We start from the raw sequence: 22,542 nt of genomic DNA, 5'->3' as shown, positions 1-22,542 counted from the left end.
TATTAATATATAGATATTATTATTTGGGTTTCTTAATTGCTAACTTAATTCTTGCAATGCACTGTATACAATATTGAAATCAGGGATAACGTAATCTAGTATTTAAACTTTCTCTTTATGTCTTAGAATGTTGAAATCGATTATTTTACTGTAAAAATTGCAAATTTGTGAATTTTTATATAAATTTAAGTGTATGATAAGCAATGGGGAATGACTTAAAATGAACGGAATTAAAAAATTATGAAGTTACAAAAATGATAAGAAAAATTCAGATACAAAATAGGCCTATAATAATTTGTATAATAAAAGCATAGATTAAAAGACATCTGTTTTATATTTATTTTATTTATCTTATTTTTTATATTTTTTATACATTCATTTATTTTATTTTATCAAACACGTGTTCACTTTGATTATTAATTTTTGGATTTCTTTACATTTTCTTCACATTTGAAGATTTTTGTTGCGATATACACTGTACAACGTGGAATAACCTCATTGACTAAATAATCAACGATTCAAGATTTAATGGAAAACTTCTGCTTTGTTTTTATTTAAACTCAAATGTTAAAGGCTATTCTAAATTTTTTGTTGTGCAGTTCTTAACCTTTGAGAACTTGTAGTGTTAAGTAAATAATTTGTCCTACAGTTACCTGACAAAGCGGGGTTTCTTGTACTGTTAGGCCTATAGCTGTATTTACTTACTTTTACTCCAGTATTTCAACCATAAACAAAAAGAGTGTGTTTTTTTAGGCACGTAATACGTGTACGCTTGAAAGTAATTTAGCAACGCTACAATTACGATCTGCTGGGGCCGTACAATAGGCATCATACAACATAAATAAATTTTAGGTACACATTATATTTTTCCTAAAGTTAAAGAGCATTTAAATAATTAGTCTTTCAAACACCGTACAACACGTTTTTAGGTTAAATCCAAAAATTGAACGAAATAGGAAACGCTGCACCAGCTGATCGTAGTCGTAATATCTTTAAGTGTTGCAAACTTATTTTCAAACATACACGGATTACGTGCATAATAAAAGCACGCTGTTTTGTGTTGTTTGGTTGGAATACTGGTGTGCGCCAAACTGTACTGTAATCCGTGCAAGAAAGCCCACTTTGTCGGGTGACAGTTTTGCAGAGCTGTTGCCAAACCAGCGTTTAAGCGTTTCGTGTTTTAGGTCCGTACAACAATCGACAAGGTCGTTCTGTACAACAATGATTAGCAAGCCATTCAGCCGTGTTGTATTGTTGGACGTTTGTCAACAAAAGGTTTCTAATAACTAGTGAATAGACGAACGGGACTAGAAAATGCGTTTCTAAGTGAATTCTTGCAGCATGTAATAAAGAAGGAAGTGTTGTTGTGGTTAGGCTTGTTACAAATAGCTATTTTAATTACTATAGATTTTCATAGACTCCCTTGTATGTTTGCAAATCCTCGCGGAATCCGTGTGCGTGGCCGAGGACAATTTAAAAATATCTTTCCGCGTGACTTACTACGTTTACTTTTTGATATACAATTCTTACTCTTTTCACTAGTTTTAACAATTTTAACTACTTATTCAAACAATGATTTCTCCCTGGCATTATGGCCCTATATAAAATGCCTCACCACCAAAGCCTTGTAGGCTTACATAAACATGCAACTTACATACTATCATTACACATCACAAACATGCCTCCGATTTTAAAATAGGGTGAAAAATCTACTCGCAATATTCAAATGTAGTTATTATATACTTGTAATGCTGCACTCGTCAGTGCAACGCCTCAGCCGTCTGAGCTATCACGCCACCATCCCCCCAAGATGTAGTACATCTTGCCATCCCCCGACCGGGTTGTACTCGGGTACGGGTAGATTGCAGGATTGCAGTTATAAGCAAGCACACGACAACACTAGCGCTCGTAGGTCTAATTCGACAAACTACTTGAGCGCCACTATGCTGCAGTACGACTGCTTTTAATCATTTACTGTATGGGTTGTACAAAAACATAGACAAAAATCATTATTTACCGTAATTATTTTTGTCTATGATAAAACTGAAAACTGACAAAACCGACCTAAGATGATTAGTTCGTCAAAATTGTGTGTGCAAGCTCAACTTTAAATGTTTTATTTCTCCATGAAATAAGTATGTTTACATCAAATTGTTCTGTTTTTCTTGTAGAGGAAAATCTAAATAAAAATTGAGTTTACAAATCCCAGATTTTTGACCATTTTCTGGACCAAACCCTCTTAAGACAAAATACTTATAGTAGATTGAAGATTGGTGAGAACTTTAAATTTCATATAGTATAACTGCAATACGCACTTTATAATTTTGTACCTTAGTTAAATTTTAATTTAATTTCTGCACGTCTACAGATAAATATCTTTCATTTGGTACCAACCACGTATAATTCGGTCCAGTAGTATGGTGTCAGGCTAGCTGTCATTAGTTTTGCAAAAGTTTTTTTAGTATCTAAATATACAAAAGGCAAAGCCCTCACTGACCATCGATGTATAATAACTCTACTGGATAGCGCGCTGTGTGGTGGAACGAAGGTCCATGCCCGCCAATTGAATTGGCGGGCACGGACCGTTTTTATACATATACCATAACTTACATTTTATACATATTATACCACTAGCTGTACCCGCGGGCTTTGCCCCGTTTAACTTCATAAGTATTCGCATGGCTCATTCACGTCCTGGTTGAAGTTCGTTCGCTACGCTCACTCACCTTTTGGTTGGAAATTAGCTGTTGTCATAAATAAAAAAAATAAAAAAAATAGTGCTGCACCCTGTTGGTAATCCTTGTAAATTTAATTGAAAGGAGCGAGCGAAGCTCTTATACGTCGACTTTTATGTATACGCAATCTCCTCCTAGACGGCTGAATCAATGGTTTTCAAATTTTGCATGGTGATAAAGACCATATTGGTGAGTGCCAACATCTATATGGCGTTAAAAAAGTCTCTCAGGAATCCACCCCACTGGGTCTCAAAGTTTCAATTAATCCTTATGGAAGCAGTATTTGACACATGATTCAGCTGATGAACTTAAGCAAACATGTATGTGCATTTTCTTAGTGATATTTTTTGATTTTTCTTACGATTTGCTTTAAAAAGTAACTAGTTTTTTGTGTTAAAACAATTGTTTATATCCGTTTCAATATGTAAATACTAAAGGTTCGTGTGTTTTTTGTGAAATCGTACATTTATAAACTAATTCAGTTAGTGACTGTCCAGTTTGTTTCTTAGGTTAGTTATTTAATTTTGTTACCATGGCAACAAGCTTTCACACACGTGAACATGATTACTATCGGCCTAGCTCATCCTTGTCCAAGGAAAGTTCAAACGAACAAAATCTCTCTGACGCTAATGAGTTGGATAAAGGTAATACCAATGATTCCTGGCAAATTGTCCAATCAAGAAATGTCAAGAGAAATATTGCTTCATCCCCAGATCATGTGCAAAAACGTCATCGTGTAATAAATCATATAGACTCCATCCCCCTTCGAAACAGCTATGACCCTCTTTACTCAAAGGATGACGACCAAATGGACGATGAAGTGCCGGCACGGCAGACGACTAAGCAGGAGGCCAAACCTCCACCAATCTTCCTTCCCGGTGTAACAAATATTGGACCAATGGTCAGAGCTTTGGATGCCTTGGTTACCAATACTGGATATACATACAAGTGTCTTGGTCAAGATAGAATCAAACTGTTTCCATCGTCATCTGATGATTACAGAAAAATTGTAAAAGGTCTAAGGGAATTGAACGTAAGCTTCCACACCTACCAGCTTAAGCAAGAACGAGCTTACAGCGTTGTTTTGAAGGACATGCACTACTCAACAAGTGTTGATGACATTAAAGCTGCAATCGAAGAAAAAGGACATGTGGTAAGAAACCTTACTAATCTTAAAAATAGATTCACTAAGAAACCCATGTCTATTTTCTTTGTAGATTTGGAACCTAACGCTCAAAACAAGGATATATTTCAGATCCAGTTTTTGTTAAATGCTAAGGTTTCATTTGAACCACCTAGAAAGAAAAAAGAAGTTGTTCAATGTAAACGTTGTCAACAGTATGGCCACACCAGGTCCTACTGTCACAACGACTTTCGTTGTGTAAAATGCACACAAAATCATGACACTAAAGTCTGTCCTAAGCCCATATCAGAGCCTCCGACTTGTGTATTGTGCTCCGGAAAACACCCGGCAAATTACAAGGGTTGTCCCGTATACAAGGATGCTCAAAATAAGCAATTCCCTCCCCTTCGGCGAAAAACTCCTGAAAAAACTCAGGAACACACAGGTGACCGAAACTCTAGTGTCCCTAGTAAGAGTAGTTTAATAACTGAAGGTATTTCGTTCGCACAAGCTACAAGAAACAGTTATGAGGGCTGTGACTCAAGAAAGCAAGTCGAAGTCACAGAACAAGAAGCAGGTTTGTCATTAATAATCCAAGATTCGTTTGCTCGCTTCGAAAGTATGCTATCGAAGCAAGCAGAACAGATTAATACACTTCTTAATCTGTTAACAACAGTCATTTCTCGTTTAAAATGAATATTGTTCTCAAAATTGCTCTTTGGAACGCTAATGGCTTGGCTCAGCATGGTCAAGAAGTTCAATTGTTTATTAATAATCATAAAATAGATGTTTTACTTATTTCTGAGACTCATTTTACAGATAGAAGCTATTTTAAAATTCCAAATTATACTTTATACTCTACAAACCACCCTGACAATACAGCTCACGGAGGTAGTGCCATATTGGTTAAAAACTGTATAAAACATCATGAAATTCCAGGTTTTAGGGAACAGTACCTGCAAGCTTCAAGCATTGTTCTCGAAGACATGCAAGGACCTCTTACTCTTTCTGCAATTTACTGCCCTCCAAGACATGTTATAGCTTATGAACATTTTGACAGATTTTTTACTACTCTAGGGACTAGGTTCATCGCTGGAGGAGACTATAATGCCAAGCATCAAGAGTGGGGTTCACGCTTGGCCACACCAAGAGGTCGACAGTTGCTGAGGGTAATTAATGACAACACTCTAAATCATATTTCAACAGGTGAACCTACTTATTGGCCGACTGATATGAGGAAAACTCCTGATTTATTGGACTTCTTCATATCAAAAGGTATTAATCAAAACTACACTAATATCCAATCAAGTCTCGACCTATCCTCTGACCATTCACCGATAATATTGCAAATCAGCACGCAAGTCTTTCATCAAAAAGCAACTGAACGGTTATACAATAAGGGCACTAATTGGGACCTTTTTCGTCAAGAAGTAAACAAAAATGTAAACTTAAAAATTCAATTACAAAGCAATCAAAATTTAGAAGACGCCATTGGCTTATTTATAACTTGTATTCAAAATTCTGTGAGAACATCAACTCCTGTCCTTCCTTATTTGTCGAAACCTGGATTAAGTTACCCTATTTTTGTTAAAAAGAAGATTGCGGAAAAAAGAAGGTTGAGAAGAATCTGGCAAAATAGCAGGAATCCAGCCGATAAAACAAATTTTAATAGGGCATCTCGAAATTTGAAGCGACTGTTATATGATGTAAAAAATCGCTGGTTTGAGAATTACACCCAATCTCTATCACCTTCCGAAGCTACGGATTATTCCCTCTGGAAAGCTACGAAGCGAATGAAGCGCCAAAAGATTCGAATTTCGCCTATTTCAAAATCTGATGGGAGCTGGGCAAAATGTAACACAGAGAAGTCTGAAGCCTTTGCTCAATACTTTGAGAATGTGTTCAAACCAAATGCGGCAGTAAACAACGAGGAAGAGATACTTGAATATTTGGATGCTCCGCTACAACTTGACTTCCCATTGCAGAAGTTCAAACCATCAGAACTAAAATCAATCATCATCAACAATCTTCATTCTGACAAAGGCTCCTGGTTACGACCTCATAACTGGTAAAATACTTAAAGAGCTTCTACAAAAAGGAATAATGTTTTTGACTATTTTATTTAATACAATGTTAAAACTTGAATATGTACAAGATCATTTCAAAAGAGCACAATTGATAGTCATTCCGAAACCTGGGAAGCCTCTTGACCAGGTAAGTTCTTACCGACCCATAAGTCTTTTACCAATAATGTCTAAGTTATTTGAAAAACTTCTTCTGAAAAGGATACAAGAACTTATTGGCGAAGATGTGATTCCTGCACATCAGTTTGGTTTCAGACGGAAACACAGTACCATAGAACAGGTTCACCGAGTTGTTGACGTGATACGTCAATGTATTGAAGATAAAAAGTTTTGTTCAGCTGCCTTCTTAGATGTTAGCCAGGCATTCGATAAGGTGTGGCATGTTGGCTTGTTATATAAAGTAAAAAAGTTTTTACCCCATTCAATTTATGGCATTTTAAAATCCTACCTTCAAAACAGGACTTTCCAAATTAAATATCAAGACGTCCTCACTAACCTACGTCCAATCGAATCTGGGATTCCTCAAGGAAGTGTCCTCGGGCCGTTTTTGTATATTCTCTACACAGCAGATCTCCCAGAAAATGAGTTGGTAGAAATTGCTACATTTGCGGATGATACTGCGGTTTTGTCTGTTCATCGTGATCCATTTCAAGCTTCTCTAAATTTACAGCAAAATCTGAACATAATTACTGATTGGTTTAAGACATGGAGGTTCAAAATTAATGAAACTAAATCTGTCCACATTTCTTTTACTCTAAATCAAAATTCTTGTCCTCCTGACACAATAAACAACACCCAACTTCCCGAAGTAACTGAGGTTAAATACTTAGGTATCCATTTAGATAGGAAGTTAACTTGGAAAACACACATTTGGAGAAAACGGCAACAACTAAATTTAAAATCTAATCAGTTAAATTGGCTCATCGGAAGAAAATAAGGACGAAATCATGACCATAAGTGAACGATATATTACGAAATTGGAATCTCATCAAAATCATTTAGCTCTTAACTTATTAAACAACATGGATACAATTTACAGACTTAAGAGGCCATCAATTCTGGACCTGCCCTTCAGATTTTTGTAAAGTGTTTTTATTGAAAGATTTGTTGTTGAGAATGCTTAACAGCTATTTTTAATGTTCCAAAGTCAATTTTTCGTATTATATAGTATTTACTTATTGTTCAATCCCTATAATAGAACAGATTGTAAAGTAAACAAATAAAAAAAAAAAAAAAAGTATTTGACACATAAACAAAGACATATGATCAGCTGTTAACTTTTGAATACAGTGGATAAATAAATAGCTGATAGCATTATTCCACAGATACTAGAACGTAAACGGTGGCATGGATCATAAATATAATCATAGATATATAATCAAATGACGACACTAGCTTGAGGTCCGTGACGTAGGAAGTGGTGAAGGAAGTAGTAAAGGTGAGCAGTCTGGAGTGTGGGAACTGTTTATGACGATTAGATTAAGGTATCTGCATTCCTAAAATTCTATAGGAAGGGAGGAAAATGGGTCCGCGACGTAGGAAAAGGTGAAGGAAGTAGTCAAGGCGAGCTGTCCAGAGTGTGGGAACTGTTTATGACGATTAGATTTAGGTATCTGCATTCCTAAAATTCTATGGGAATTGAGGAAAACGAGTCCGCGACGTAGGAAGTAGTGAAGGAAGTAGTCAAAGTGAGCTGTCAGGAGTGTGGGAACTGTATATGACAATTAGATTAAGGTATCTGCAATCCTAAAATACTATTGGAAGGGAAGGAAACAGGCCCGCGACGTAGGAAGTGGTGAAGGAAGTAGTCAAGGTGAGCTGTCCGGAGTGTGGAAACTGTTTATGACGATTAGATTTAGGTATCTCGATCCTAAAATTCTATGGGAAGGGAGGAAAACGGGTCCGCGACGTAGGAAGTGGTAAAGGAAGTAGTCAAGGCGAGCTGTCCAGAGTGTGGGAACTGTTTATGACGATTAGATTTAGGTATCTTCAGTCCTAAAATGCTATGGGAAGGGAGGAAAACGGGTCCGCGACGTAGGAAGTAGTGAAGGAAGTAGTCAAGGCGAGCTGTCCGGAGTGTGGGAACTGTATATGACAATGAGATTAAGGTATCTGAAATCCTAAAATACTATTGGAAGGGAAGGAAACAGGCCCGCGACGTAGGAAGTGGTGAAGGAAGTAGTAAAGGCGAGCTGTTCGGGGTGTGGGATCTGTTTATGACCATTAGATTAAGGTATTTGCAATTATAAAATACTATGGCAAGGGAGGAAAACAGGTCTGTGACGTAGGAAGTGGTGAAGGAAATAGTCAAGGCGAGCTGTCCGGAGTGTGGAAACGGTTGATGACTATTAGATTAAGGTATCTACAATCCTAAAATGCTATGGGACGGAAGGAAAACAGGTCCGCTATGTACAAAGTGGTGAAGGAAGTAGTCAAGGCGAGCTGTCCGGAGTATGGGAACTATTAATGACGATTAGATTAAGGAATCTGCATTCCTAAAATTCTATGGGAAGGGAGGAAAACGGGTCCACGACGTAGGCAGTGGTAAAGGAAGTAGTCAAGGCGAGCTCTCCGGAGAGTGGAAACTGATTATGACAATTAGATTAAGGTATCTGCATTCCTAAAATTCTATGGGAAGGGAGGAAAACGGGTCCGCGACGTAGGAATTTGTGAAGGAAGTAGTCAAGGCGAGCTGTCCGGAGTGTGGAAACTGTTTATGACGATTAGATTTAGGTATTTGCAATCCTAAAATGCTATGGGAAGGGAGGAAAACAGGTCCGCGACGTAGGAAGTGGTGAAGGAAATAGTCAAGGCGAGCTGTCCGGAGTGTGGAAACTGTTTATGACTATTAGATTAGGGTATCTACAATCCTAAAATGCTATGGGACGGGAAGAAAACGGGTCCGCGACGTAGGCAGTGGTGAAGGAAGTAGTCAAGGTGAGCTGTCCGGAGTGTGGAAACTGTTTATGACGATAAGATTTAGGTATCTGCATTCCTAAAATTTAATGGGAAGGGAGGAAAACGGGTCCGCGACGTAGGAAGTGGTGAAGGAAGTAGTCAAGGCGAGCTCTCCGGAGAGTGGGAACTGTTTATGACAATTAGATTAAGGTATCTGCATTCCTAAAATGCTATTGGAAGGGAAGGAAACAGGTCCGCGACTTAGGAAGTGGTGAAGGAAGTAGTATAGGCAAGCAATTCGGGGTATGGGATCTGTTTGATGGCCATTAGAATAAGATATTTGCAATCCTAAAATGCTATGGGAAGGGAGGAAAACAGGTCCGCGACGTGGGAAGTGACGAAGGAAATAGTCAAGGCGAGCTGTCCGGAGTGTGGAAACTGTTTATGACTATTAGATTAGGGTATCTACAATCCTAAAATTTAATGGGAAGGGAGGAAAACGGGTCCGCGACGTAGGAAGTGGTGAAGGAAGAAGTAAAGGTGAGCAGTCTGGAGTGTGGGAACTGTTTATGACAATTAGATTAAGGTATCTGCATTCCTAAAATGCTATTGGAAGGGAAGGAAACAGGTCTATGACGTAGGAAATGGTAAAGGAAGTAGTAAAGCTTGCAGTGCAGAGTGTGGGAACTGTCTTTGGCAATTACATTAATGTATCTGCAATCCTAAAATGTTATGGGAAGAGAGGGAAACTGCTCCACGACGTAGGGGAGGGTGAAGGAAGTAGTAAAGGTGGGCAGTGTTGAGTGTGGGAATGGATTAATGTATCTGCAATGCTAAAATGCTATGGGAAGAGACTGTAGACTGTAGGTTAAAATGATTATGAAGCACGAATCGTTACGTATTTTGATACTTATTCAATCGTTTACAATAGAAATTTACAACTAAGTTGACAACAGCTGAGTTTTACTCCATAGAGGCTAAAAACAAATTGTATTCCCTAAAGAGTAAAAATGCTACTTTAGACCCGCAACGCATGCACCAATGACGACTGTTTTTACTGCATTATGATAAAAACAATATAATACGAACCCTTGATGACTCCGCTCAATTTTGGAATGCAAATACCTTAATCTATTGGTCATAAAGAGATCCCACACTCCGGACAGCTCGCCTTGACTACTTCGTTCACCACTTCGTACATCGCTGACCTGTTATCCTCCCATCCCATAGCATTTTAGGATTGTAGATATCTTATTCTAATGGTCATCAAACAGATCCCATACCCCGAATTGCTTGCCTATACTACTTCCTTCACCACGTCCTACGTCGCGGACCTGTTTCCTTCCCTTCCAATAGCATTTTAGGAATGCAGATACCTTAATCTAATTGTCATAAACAGTTTCCACACTCCAGACAGCTCGCCTTGACTATTTCCTTCACCACTTCCCACGTCGCGGACCTGTTTTCCTCCCTTCCCATAGCATTTTAGGATTGCAAATATCTTATTCTAATGGTCATCAAACAGATCCCATACCCCGAATTGCTTGCCTATACTACTTCCTTCACCACTTCCTACGTCGCGGACCTGTTTCCTTCCCTTCCAATAGCATTTTAGGAATGCAGATACCTAAATCTAATCATCATAAACAGTATCCACACTCCGGACAGCTCACCTTGACTACTTCCTTCACCACTGCCTACGTCGCGGACCCGTTTTCCTCCCGTCCCATAGCATTTTAGGAATGTAAATACCCTAATCTAATAGTCATAAACAGTTCCCACTCTCCGGAGAGCTCGCCTTGACTACTTCCTTCACCACTTCCTACGTCGCGGACCCGTTTTCCTCCCTTCCAATAGCATTTTAGGAATGCAGATACCTTAATCTAATTGTCATAAACAGTTCCCACTCTCCGGAGAGCTCGCCTTGACTACTTCCTTCACCACTTCCTACGTCGCGGACCCGTTTTCCTCCCTTCCAATAACATTTTAGGAATGCAGATACCTTAATCTAATTGTCATAAACAGTTCCCACTCTCCGGAGAGCTCGCCTTGACTACTTCCTTCACCACTTCCTACGTCGCGGACCCGTTTTCCTCCCTTCCCATTAAATTTTAGGAATGCAGATACCAAAATCTAATCGTCATAAACAGTATCCACACTCCGGACAGCTCACCTTGACTACTTCCTTCACCACTGCCTACGTCGCGGACCCGTTTTCCTCCCGTCCCATAGCATTTTAGGATTGTAGATACCCTAATCTAATAGTCATAAACAGTTTCCACACTTCGGACAGCTCGCCTTGACTATTTCCTTCACCACTTCCTACGTCGCGGACCTGTTTTCCTCCCTTCCCATAGCATTTTAGTATTGCAAATATCTTATTCTAATGGTCATCAAACAGATCCCATACCCCGAATTGCTTGCCTATACTACTTCCTTCACCACTTCCTACGTCGCGGACCTGTTTCCTTCCCTTCCAATAGTATTTTAGGATTGCAGATACCTTAATCTAATTGTCATATACAGTTCCCACACTCCGGACAGCTCGCTTTGACTACTTCCTACGTCGCGGACCCGTTTTCCTCCCTTCCCATAGAATTTTAGGAATGCAGATACCTAAATCTAATCGTCATAAACAGTTCCCACACTCCGGACAGCTCGCCTTGACTACTTCCTTCACTACTTCCTACGTCGCGGACCCGTTTTCCTCCCTTCCCATAGCATTTAAGAATGCAGATACCTAAATCTAATCGTCATAAACAGTTCCCACTCTCTGGACAGCTCGCCTTGACTACTTCCTTCACCAATTCCTACGTCGCGGACCCATTTTCCTCCCTTCCAATAGAATTTTAGGAATGCAGATACCTTAATCTAATCGTCATAAACAGTTCCCACACTCCAGACTGCTCACCTTTACTACTTCCTTCACCACTTCCTACGTCACGGACCTCAAGCTAGTGTCGTCATTTGATTATATATCTATGATTATATTTATGATCCATGCCGCCGTTTACGTTCTAGTATCTGTGGAATAATGCTATCATCTATTTATTTATCTACTGTATTCAAAAGTTAACAGCTGATCATATGTCTTTGTTTATGTGTCAAATACTGCTTCCATAAGGATTACATTGAAACTTTGAGACCCAGTGGGGTGGATTCCTGAGAGACTTTTTTAACGCCATATAGATGTTGGCACTCACCAATATGGTCTTTATCACTGTTTGGGCCATCCTTATTTCCCTCCAATCTCCTTAATCTGGTGGAAAGTGAGTGAACTAAGTAATGCAGTGTTTGTGTTTGATTGGTGCTGAACTCTGGTGGGCAAAGCCTGAACTTTGGTGGAGTGGGTGATCTTATCTACTTTCTCTCTTCTGGAAAAGTTTTCAGACAAGCAACATGTCTAGGGTTTTGTTTGGTGCAGTGTTAAAGTTTCTAAGTATTGGTTTAAAGTAAATGTAAATATGTAGTGCTTCAAGTAATTATTTTCTTTAATAACTTCCTATAAAGATGTAAAGATCTTCGAAAGTGGGGAAGATCACTCCAACATCATAAGTGAACATTATTAGCATCAGTAACTTCAACAGACATTATGTGGCCACTTCCCTTCCTTCCTCCAAGTCCATTTAACCATTATTAATTATTGGGGAAATTAATGCATCTGGCCAGATTTAAACTAATAAATCTAAATAAAGTTAAATATAACTGTAAGATAAAAGGTACCTACACTTAATCTCTAGGTAAAAGTAAACTAAAATCCATGTTAACTGTGATGAGTGAAAGCCTTAATAAACCAATTGTTTCAAATGTATGTATTGTTCTTCATGTCTAGCCCCAAATAAGTCACCAAATCAAGTCAGATAATACAGTCCACTTAAGTGTATGTTTAAAATAAAGTCAGTTAAAGTCAAACACGGGCATTGGTCCGAATATTTGGTCCTGTCGGAGCCAGGATAAGTTATATTAATAAATAAATAAGTTTGGTGACTTTAAAGGGTTTATTTATTTGTACAAAATTCAATAGTGTCTTTCATGTCTGGGAGAGATAAGCTTATCAAGCTATTGTTCATTCAAGGTTGCTAATGCTCATGTATTTCCCTGTAAATTTCTCTTTTAATTCTCATGAAAAGAAAAGAAGATTTTATGCATAAATATATTTATATTTGTAAATAAATCAACTTATTTAAGTGGTTTTATCTTTTAAACTATACAATTATTGATTTATAGATTTAATTAAGATGGGTACTAAAGAGGAGTTAGAAAGTAAGGCTTGTGTTGAGAAGCGTGAGAGATTATTTCGTAAACTACAAACTACTTATGATTTAATTAAGAAGTTACCAGAAAATGAAAATGTATTTATTGCGAGAGCACAAAAGGTTGAAAGTGATTATACGTTATTCAATGAAATTCAAGATAAGTTAGCAAGATTAAATTTAATAATAGAGTCTGCAGTGACCATTGAAAGTGCCTCTGATGCATATGAGGATTTGTATTATAATGTTGTTGCTCAAAGTCAGTTGATTCTAGACAATCGAAAAAAAGATGTTGTACTTCCTATTACTCATGATGTAAAACAACTGAGGCCAAAATTACCCCCAATTGACATTCCAAAGTTCAAAGGTGATTTGGAAAAGTTCCCAGCTTTTAAGTCTTTATTTGATACACTTGTGCATGAAACTGAGTTAGCTCCTATACAAAAGTTTTCTTTTTCGAAATCATATTTAGAGGTACCTGCTCTATCAGTTATTGATCACTTTGATTTTAATGAGGAGAATTATCAAGCAGCATATGATAACCTAGTAGAAAGGTATACAGATAAGAGGTTAGTGGGTACACTATCTGAATAAACTACTTCATTTTAAACCATTCATGAATGGTTCTTCTAACAACTTAAGACAGTTTATTGATGTATTTTGTGTTCAATATGAATCCCTGAAAGCTTTGAAAATTCCTGATTTAGCTGATTTCGTTGTATTCAATTTAGCCATGAATGTTCTTGATCCTGACACTAAGCGTTTATTCGAAGATAAGAATTCTCATAAGGATTTCCCTACTTTTAAGGACTTATCATTGTTTGTATCTGAGCAGTATAAAGTTGCCTCCTTGGTGCAGGCCCCCAATGTAAGTAAACCAAATACTAACCCCAACTACTCTCCCCAAAGTGGAAAATCCATTAAAAGTATCAAACAAAGTTCAACTACTAAGTCTTTTATGTCTAACGCTCAAGAACCAAAAGGTAGCACACCTCAAACCAAAGGGGTAGAAATGAACAATGATAAGGTTAAGTGCCCATTATGTAAAAATCAGGATACACATAAAGTAAGTTCTTGTGAAAGATTCATTGCAATGTCTCCTATACAAAAACTCGAGACAGCAAATAATTTGAAGCTGTGTTATGCTTGTTTAGGGCCACACCCACGTGCTAACTGTAGAAGTAAGTTCAGTTGTCGAACATGTAAAAACAAAAACCATCACTCCTTGTTGCACCGTGACACACCACAAATACCACAATGTAGCACTGAAACCAGTAAAACCCTCCCTACTCAAGTTCCTGGAAGTAACGAGCCTTCCACTAATGCATTAAATTGTCATGTGAAATCACAAGCAAACAAACAAAATACAACTGGGTTGTTAGGTACAGTACAAGGTCGAGTTATGTCCTCTGCAGGTGACTGGGTGAAATGTCGTATGGTTGTTGATCCTGCCAGTGAGTCGTCATTTATTACAGAGTCCCTAGCACAAACTTTACGATTACCCCGCAAAAGGTACTCAGTTGATGTGGTAGGTGTTGGATCATCTTCATTCTCTAATAATCGGGGTTGTGTATCTTGCTCCATTGTTCCGCTTCATAGGGAAGACCCCATTCTGTCAGTAGAAGCAATAGTTTTGCAAACTATATCCTCGGACATGCCAAAAACCAAGTTAGACCCAAGTATACACAACAGGTTTGGTAACATACAACTAGCTGATCCCGAATTCGATAAACCTGGATCGATTGATGTCCTCTTAGGTGTTCAACATTACTCCAACATACTCTCCGAGAGTTTGGTGCATATCAAAGGTTCTCCAGCAGCTTTAGATACAATTTTTGGATTTATTATTTTTGGTAAAATTCCCACTGTTCACAACTCTTCTGTCGCTCAAACCATGTTTACCCAAACACCATCCCTTGATGATATGTTAAGAAGATTTTGGGAGTCTGAAGAACCCACTCATGTAGTTCCCACAGATGATAATGATGTTTTCTGTGAAAAGGTTTTCAGAGAAACCACCACTCGTGATAGTAATGGGAGATATCAAGTTTCTCTTCCATTCAAGGGAGCTGTACCTCCAGATGATTTAGGATCCACAAGACAAGTAGCTCATAAACGCCTTCTTAGCTTAGAAAGAAGAATGGCAAAATTTCCTGATTTCCAAAACCAGTACAATGCTAATTTAGAAGACTATGTAACACAAGGACATATGCGGCCTGCCACTGCAAGAGTAGATTATCTATTAACTCATCATGCTGTTGTCAAGGAAAGTACAACTACACAAGTGCGAGTGGTCTTCAATGCTAGTGAAAAAGGTAATACGGGCAAATCATTAAATGATTTTCTATTATCAGGTCCTAAATTACAATCTGATATATCTCAGATCTTGTTATATTTTCGAATGAACCCCATAGCTCTAATAGGTGATATCAAACAGATGTACAGATGTATAGGTCTTAATCCTAATGACACTAAGTACACACATTTATTGTGGCGAAATGATTCTAGTCAACCTATTACAGAATGGGAACTTACAACTCTGCCTTTTGGATTAACCTGTAGTCCTTTTCTAGCTCAAGAACAATAAAACAGTTAATTGCGGATGAAGGGGACAGTTACCCAGTTGCCTCAAAGGCTCTCACGTCTAACATGTATATTGATGACATGGTATGTGCAGTTAATACAGAACAGGAAGCTGTTCAGTTGTACCATGAAGTAACTAATTTGCTAAGTAAAGGAGGATTTTCACTCAGAAAGTATGCTAGTAACAGTCCAAATGTGTTATCACAAATTCCTGTTGAAGAACAAAATGTTTTTGTATCCTTTGAATCATCCCATTGCATTAAACTTTTAGGTTTTCTATGGGACCCTACATCCGATGTATTTTGTTACAAGTTGTCCAATGAAAATCCAGTTACTACAAAAAGAGGTGTGTTGTCACAAGTCGCGCGCATTTATGACATAAATGGTTATCTCACTCCTGTTACGTTTTGGATAAAGTATTTCATTCAAAGGCTCTGGCTTGCTGGCATTGATTGGGACGAAAATCTCCCTGCTCCCTTGGCTCAGTTATGGCTGGAATTTTTTTCTCAGCTGGAGGAAATAGAGAAGATCCGAATACCCAGGTATATAAGTTTCAGGGACCCAGACCAAATCTCGGTGATATGCTTCTGTGATGCAAGTGAAAAGGGTTACGGAGCATGTGTTTACCTTAGGGTAAAGTCTTCTGACAATCAAGTAAATGTTAACCTCCTCAAATCTAAAAGTAAGGTTGTTCCACTCAAACCGGTGACAATTCCTCGGTTGGAACTAAATGGTGCTTTGCTTCTGTCCAGGCTAATAAGGTCATTGAATGACTTCCTATCCAATTTGCCCACTTATGATACCATATGTTATACTGATAGCAGTACGGTTCTGTCATGGTTACATACACCACCCCATCAACTTAAAACCTATGTATGTAACAGAGTTGTTGAAATTCTAGAAGTTTTAGCTCCTTCTATGTGGAAACATGTTCCTGGAAAAACCAATCCAGCTGATGCTGCTTCGAGAGGGTTACTACCTACCCAGTTAGTTGATCATAACCTTTGGTGGCATGGACCAAACTTCCTAAAGTTTGACATTAGTCAGTGGCCTCGTAGTGATTATCAATGTGTTAATCCCATTCCAGAAACAAAAATAAGGGAATATAGTAGTTTCGTCACTCAGGAGATCCCCGATAAAAATAATGATTGTATTATAGAATCATTATTGCAATCATGTTCTTCGCTGACAAAGGTCCAACATGTTTTAGGTTATGTTATGCGATTTGTGTCTAATGTTAAAGCAAGTGTAAATAAAAGAAGGTTTGGAGAGCTCACTCATTTAGAACTAAACAATTCTTTAAAGGTACTTATTAGATTCACACAAGGCAAATACTACTCCTCAGAAATTAACAGTATTAAGAGTAATAAACCTATTAAAGGATATGTACAACATTTGACTCCTTTTGAATGTAAAGAGGGTTTGCTAATGGTGGGGGGTCGCCTAGCTCAAGCTCCTGTCTCAAGTGCCAGGAAACATCCTTATTTGATTCACAGAAAGAGTAGATTAGCGGAGTTGATTTGCTTGTACTATCATAAGTTGACCTTACATGGAGGAGCACAATTAATGCAATCGCTTATTCAAAGAAAGTTTTGGATTCCTGGAATACGTTATCTTTTAAGAAGTATTGTATTTAAGTGTATGAATTGTTATAGGTTTAAAGCTAAACCTTTAGAACCACTCATGTCAGATGTTCCTAGCTGTAGATTTCAGATGACAAGAGCTTTTGTCAACACTGGTGTAGATTTAGCGGGTCCTTTTGTATGTAAAGAGAGTAGAAGGAGAAATGCTAAAACCTATAAATGTTGGGTAGTTATGTTTGTTTGTCTATGTACTCGAGCTGTTTATATAGATATAGTCAGTGATCTCTCTACTGCAGCCTTTTTGTCATCCTTGGACAGATTTATTTCAAGGAGAGGGGTGCCAGCTACTATGTATAGTGATTTAGGTACAAACTTTGTGGGTGCAGCCAGAGAACTGAAAGAACTTAGAGATGTATTACTACAGGGTAATGACCAAATCAAGTCCTACTGTGAAGAGCGTCACATCAATTGGCAGTTCAACCCTCCATCAGCTCCGAATTTTGGTGGTTCCTGGGAAGCCGCAGTAAAATCAATGAAACATCACCTCAAACGAGTAATCAAAGATCGTCCCTTAACATTTGAAGAATATTCAACTCTATTAGCGAAAATAGAAGCTATCATGAATTCCCGTCCTTTGTGTCCAGTGTCATCCAGCCCTTCCGATGGGTTTGATTATTTGACTCCAGGACATTTTCTTGTGGGTGCTCCTCTACTCTTAAGTCGCCCTGAAGAGGATCTGTCAATTCAACCCATAAACTTTCGATCGAGATGGCAGCTTATCTCCCGAAGTGTTCAGGATTTTTGGCAGAGATGGTCTCGAGAATACATTCACACCCTCATGCATCGCCCGAAGTGGGATACTACCATTCCAAACCTCACTCCAGGGAAGATGATACTTCTTCCAGCCAAGAACCTTCCTCCAACATCATGGTCCATTGGCCGAGTCCTCGAAGTGTATCCTGGTATAGATGGAACCGTTCGGGTGGCGCAGATCAAGACTGCTAGTGGAACCTTCACTCGTCCTGTGAATAAACTATGTCTATTGCCTTTTCAAGATTAAGCTTCAATGTTTTTATGTGTTTGTTTTAAAATATTCATTTTGGGTGGGGGGATGTTTGGGCCATCCTTATTTCCCTCCAATCTCCTTAATCTGGTGGAAAGTGAGTGAACTAAGTAATGCAGTGTTTGTGTTTGATTGGTGCTGAACTCTGGTGGGCAAAGCCTGAACTTTGGTGGAGTGGGTGATCTTATCTACTTTCTCTCTTCTGGAAAAGTTTTCAGACAAGCAACATCCCATGTTAACCTTATGATTTTTCATATTTAAAAGGAATTAATGAATCTTAACAGCTGTTTCAATTGAACAAGTTGGTTCTGTTCTGTGATGTTCAATAGCATTGAAGTTGCAATGATTACCAACAGGGTGCAGCACTATTATTTTTTTGAAATTTATGACAACAGCTAATTTGCAACCAAAAGGCGAGTGAGCGCAGCGAACGAGCTCCAACCTAAAGGTGAGTGAGCGTAGCGAACGAACTTCAACCAGGACGTAATTGAGCCATGCGAATACTTATGAAGTTAAACGGGGCAAAGCCCGCTGTTACAGCTAGTATAGTAAAAGGCAAAGCCCTCACTGACTGACTGACTGACTGACTGACTCACTCACTCATCACTAATTCTCCCACTTCCCAGTCTTCCCACTTACCTAAGAGGCTGAAATTTGGTACACTGATTCTTTAGGCATTAAATAGGAAAACTAAGTGGTTTTTATTCTGATCGGACTCTCGGGCTCCGCCCCAGTGGCTCTGGAGTTTCCCATGTTAACCTAATGAGTACTCATATTTAAATGGAATTAATGAATCATAACAGCTGTTTCAATTAAACAAGTTGGTTCTGTTCTATGATGTTCAATAGCATTAAGGTTACAAGGATTACCAACAGAGTGCAGCACTATTATTTTTTTTAATATTTGACAACAGCTAATTTGAAACCAAAAGGTGAGTGAGCGTAGCGAACGAACTTCAACCCGGAGGCGAGGTAGCGTAGCGAACGAGCTAACCTGAAGGCAATTGAGCGCAGCGAACGAGCTCCAACCGTAAGGTGAGTGAGCGTAGCGAACGAACTTCAACCAGGACGTGTGAGCGCAGCGAACGAGCTCCAACCTAAAGGTGAGTGAGCGTAGCGAACGAACTCTAACCAGGACGTGATTGAGCCATGCGAACGAGCTCACATATGAAGTTAAACGGGGCAAAGCCCGCGGGCACAGCTAGTTGAATATACAGGGTTAGTAAAAAGTGTGGAGACCCCCTGTTATTTTTTTAACGGCCTATACTAGAAAAACTAAACTCGGCACACCATTATGGCAAGTTATGAAGTACTTTTTGGGCATAACCGCCACTTGGTGTTCATCCCCAAAATGGGGGATTTTGGGGGAAACTCAGAAATTTTAAATGATAAGCCCCATCGAGTGACCTTTCATTTTGAAGGTACTGGTAAAAGAAAACTAACAATGCAAACTATAGATCTCTATCTTAACACAGTAAAATATGGGAGCCACTTGAATATAAAATTGCAAGTTATTTCCGATTTATAAAGATTTCAATCAGCTTCCATTTTTTACTGGATTGAGATAGAAACCTCTAGTTTGCGTTGTTAGTTTTCTTTTACCAGGACCTTCAAAATGAGGGGTCACTTGATGGGGCTTATCATTTAACACTTTTGAGTTTCCCCCAAAATCCCCCATTTTGGGTTTGGTAAGCAAGTGGCTATTAGGCTTAAAAAAGTACTTCATAACATGCCAAAAAGGTGTGTAGAGTTTAGTTTTCCTAGTGTGAGCCGCTACAAAATTTACAGGGGGTCTCCAGACTTGGAAGGCTGCAAGTTAAATTCAACTGCTGAGAATTTCAATTGGCTGCCATTTTTTACTGGATTGAGATAAAGACGTCTAGTTTGCGTTTTTGGTTTTCTTTTACCAGGACCTTCAAAATGAGGGGTCACTCGATAGGTCTTTCTATTTGAAATGTTTGAGTTTCCCCCAAAATCCCCCGTTTTGGGGATGTACACCAAGTGACGGTTATACCCAAAAAGTACTTCATAACATGCCATAAAGGTGTGCCGAGTTTAGTTTTTCTAGTATGGGACGTTAAAAAAATAACAGGGGGTCTCCACACTTTTTACTAACCCTGTATATACAGTCAAATAACGTTACAACTTTTACAGCACTGATTAACCACTGGCAACCACCCTGACAACCGCTGACAATCATATCATTTTCAAACCCGGCTAAAAGGCTTAAAACTCAACCACACGCTTGCGTGGTGTTGGTGTAGTCAGTGTGAGTGCGGATTGATTTTTCAGCGAGGAACAGAGAGCAGAGACAGAGGCACTGTTACAGCGTTGTGAGGTGGGGGTCATTACCCCTCATATCCACAGTGTCAACCCTCTGCCCCCGGGGAACCGGAGTTTTGCCAACAGGTGTCAGGTAGATGGGGGATGCCTTCGGCCACCTCTTGGTGCGGAGATTTGCCAACGGTGGTGGTGGGAGAAAGAGTGTGACGTCCGGAAGGAGAGCGATTGTCAGGGTTGTCTACGCTTGGCAGTTATGCGCTTGTCGCGGTGGGTTAGGTTAGGTTAGGTTAGGTTAGGTTAGGTTAGGTTAGGTTAGGTTAGGTTAGGTTAGGTTAAAAATTCAATACATTTCCTTTCACAGTCAGAGGTGCATAACTGCATTACATACTTTGAACACAGTCAGCATCCTGCCTGGTTTGTCCACCCATAGCGGAAGCCACCCTCACGGTCACGTGTAATCTCTCTCCCCCTCCCCCTCTCGCGCAACCCACAACCGTTGGCAAAACTCCGCAGTATGTGGAATTCATGGATGGGGACCCTTTCTACCTGATACCCGTTGGCAAAACTCCTACACTCCTGCCCCCGTGCCCCGCGTGGTGTGCAGTGAAAGGGAAAGGTGAAAGCCAGGACTACAAGTAGTCCTGAGTGAAAGCAGCGCTCAGCGCTCCTAGACGTTGGCGGGCAAACTACGCTGTCCTAGCTAGCAACTGTTATAAACACTGCAGCCTCAGTGATAATATACCAGTGCAGGTAAACGATACAATTAAGTGTCGTTGTACATCAATTCTACCGTCGTCGTAAGTTGTATTCTTTAAGTCATGACTTGTGCGGGACAATCATCGTTATCGTTAATCAGTGAGTTAGACAAGCTAGATAATACATTTTCCAATAAATTATACACATTTCTAGAAACTTTAGGCAAATATTTAGACAACCAGACTAAAGTTAATATTTTCGGCAAGGGGTTAAACACTTTAAAAGGTGATATCAAATACATCGAAAAACTTGCGTTAAGAAATCAGTTCGTGTTTGAATTAGACCTAAATCGAACACATGATAATCTTTACTGTCTGTTGATCGCAATTTTTATCATATGCGACAGCTACTGTACTATATCAAAGAAAAGTAAAGCTAAGTGCTTTAGCCATTTCAAAAAACTGATATCGCGTTTGAAGACCGAGAAATTTGACAAACAAAAACTACTGGTCAGTTTATCGTGGTTCAGTTTTGAATTGAAGCGAGAGTTCTACCACAGACAATGGTTCTGCCGTAAACGTTGTACGTCAACACAACGCTCCAACACCTGCGTGGCAGTCAATGTAAGTAATAGTAGTTTTATATTGTAGTAAAGTTATTTCCCTTTATAAGTAAGATAATTTAATTCATTAACTGTTTACTTATTGAACAATAGTTTGGTCTAAGCTAGAAATATATTTCTTTGCAAAATTTTAAGCTGAATACCGAAAATACAAAAACAGATATCTATATAATTAATACGCTACACGAAAGTTTGTCGGTTGAACTCCTCCGCCATTTCTTAACCAATTTTATCCATTGACGTCTCATTGGAAAGAGCGTGTCGCGTAGATTTGCAAACTGGCCTTACATTTTTGAAGAAGTCCCTTGGGCTCTGCCCCAGTGGCTTTGAAAGTTCCATCACAGTCTGAACCTGAACCTGGACACTATTAGGTTACAAATGCGCCCTAACACTACCCCAAAACGACTTTTCGTTCTCAATTGGCCCTCTATTAATGACCTGTGTTGCCTGGACAGCGAGGCATTTTGAGAAGGAGAGAACCGTCCGGAATGCTTTAGGTTTATCAATAACGAAGATAAACAGGGTCTGAGTTACACAACGGTAATATTTGAGTTGATCTTTTAAACTCATTGTAAAGATGACTGTTATTCAATCTTACATAACTCCTGTAATACTTTGTT

The 22,542-nt window shown here is 39.0% G+C and overlaps 1 protein-coding gene across 1 annotated transcript; it reads left to right on the top strand.

Annotated features, from left to right (window-relative positions):
* The first annotated feature begins 17,456 nt into the window (after window positions 1-17,456).
* Window positions 17,457-18,493, top strand: LOC128993323 (uncharacterized). The gene has a single exon (XM_054417139.1). The coding sequence runs from the start codon at window positions 17,492-17,494 to the stop codon at window positions 18,317-18,319; it is 828 nt and encodes a 275-aa protein (XP_054273114.1). The 5' UTR covers window positions 17,457-17,491; the 3' UTR covers window positions 18,320-18,493.
* Window positions 18,494-22,542: the final 4,049 nt, after the last annotated feature.

The sequence above is a fragment of the Macrosteles quadrilineatus genome, unplaced genomic scaffold (assembly GCF_028750875.1).
Source record: "Macrosteles quadrilineatus isolate MER2022 unplaced genomic scaffold, UCM_ALF_1.0 Scaffold_4__1_contigs__length_99947679, whole genome shotgun sequence".
Classification (NCBI taxonomy): domain Eukaryota; kingdom Metazoa; phylum Arthropoda; class Insecta; order Hemiptera; family Cicadellidae; genus Macrosteles; species Macrosteles quadrilineatus.
Note: the sequence above shows the minus strand (reverse complement) of the source record. Positions and strands in the feature narration are given on the sequence as shown.

What these genes read in the sequence shown, in the direction of transcription:
- LOC128993323 (XM_054417139.1), top strand. Translation starts at nt 17,492, where the DNA reads ATGTTTGTTTGTCTATGTACTCGAGCTGTTTATATAGATATAGTCAGT.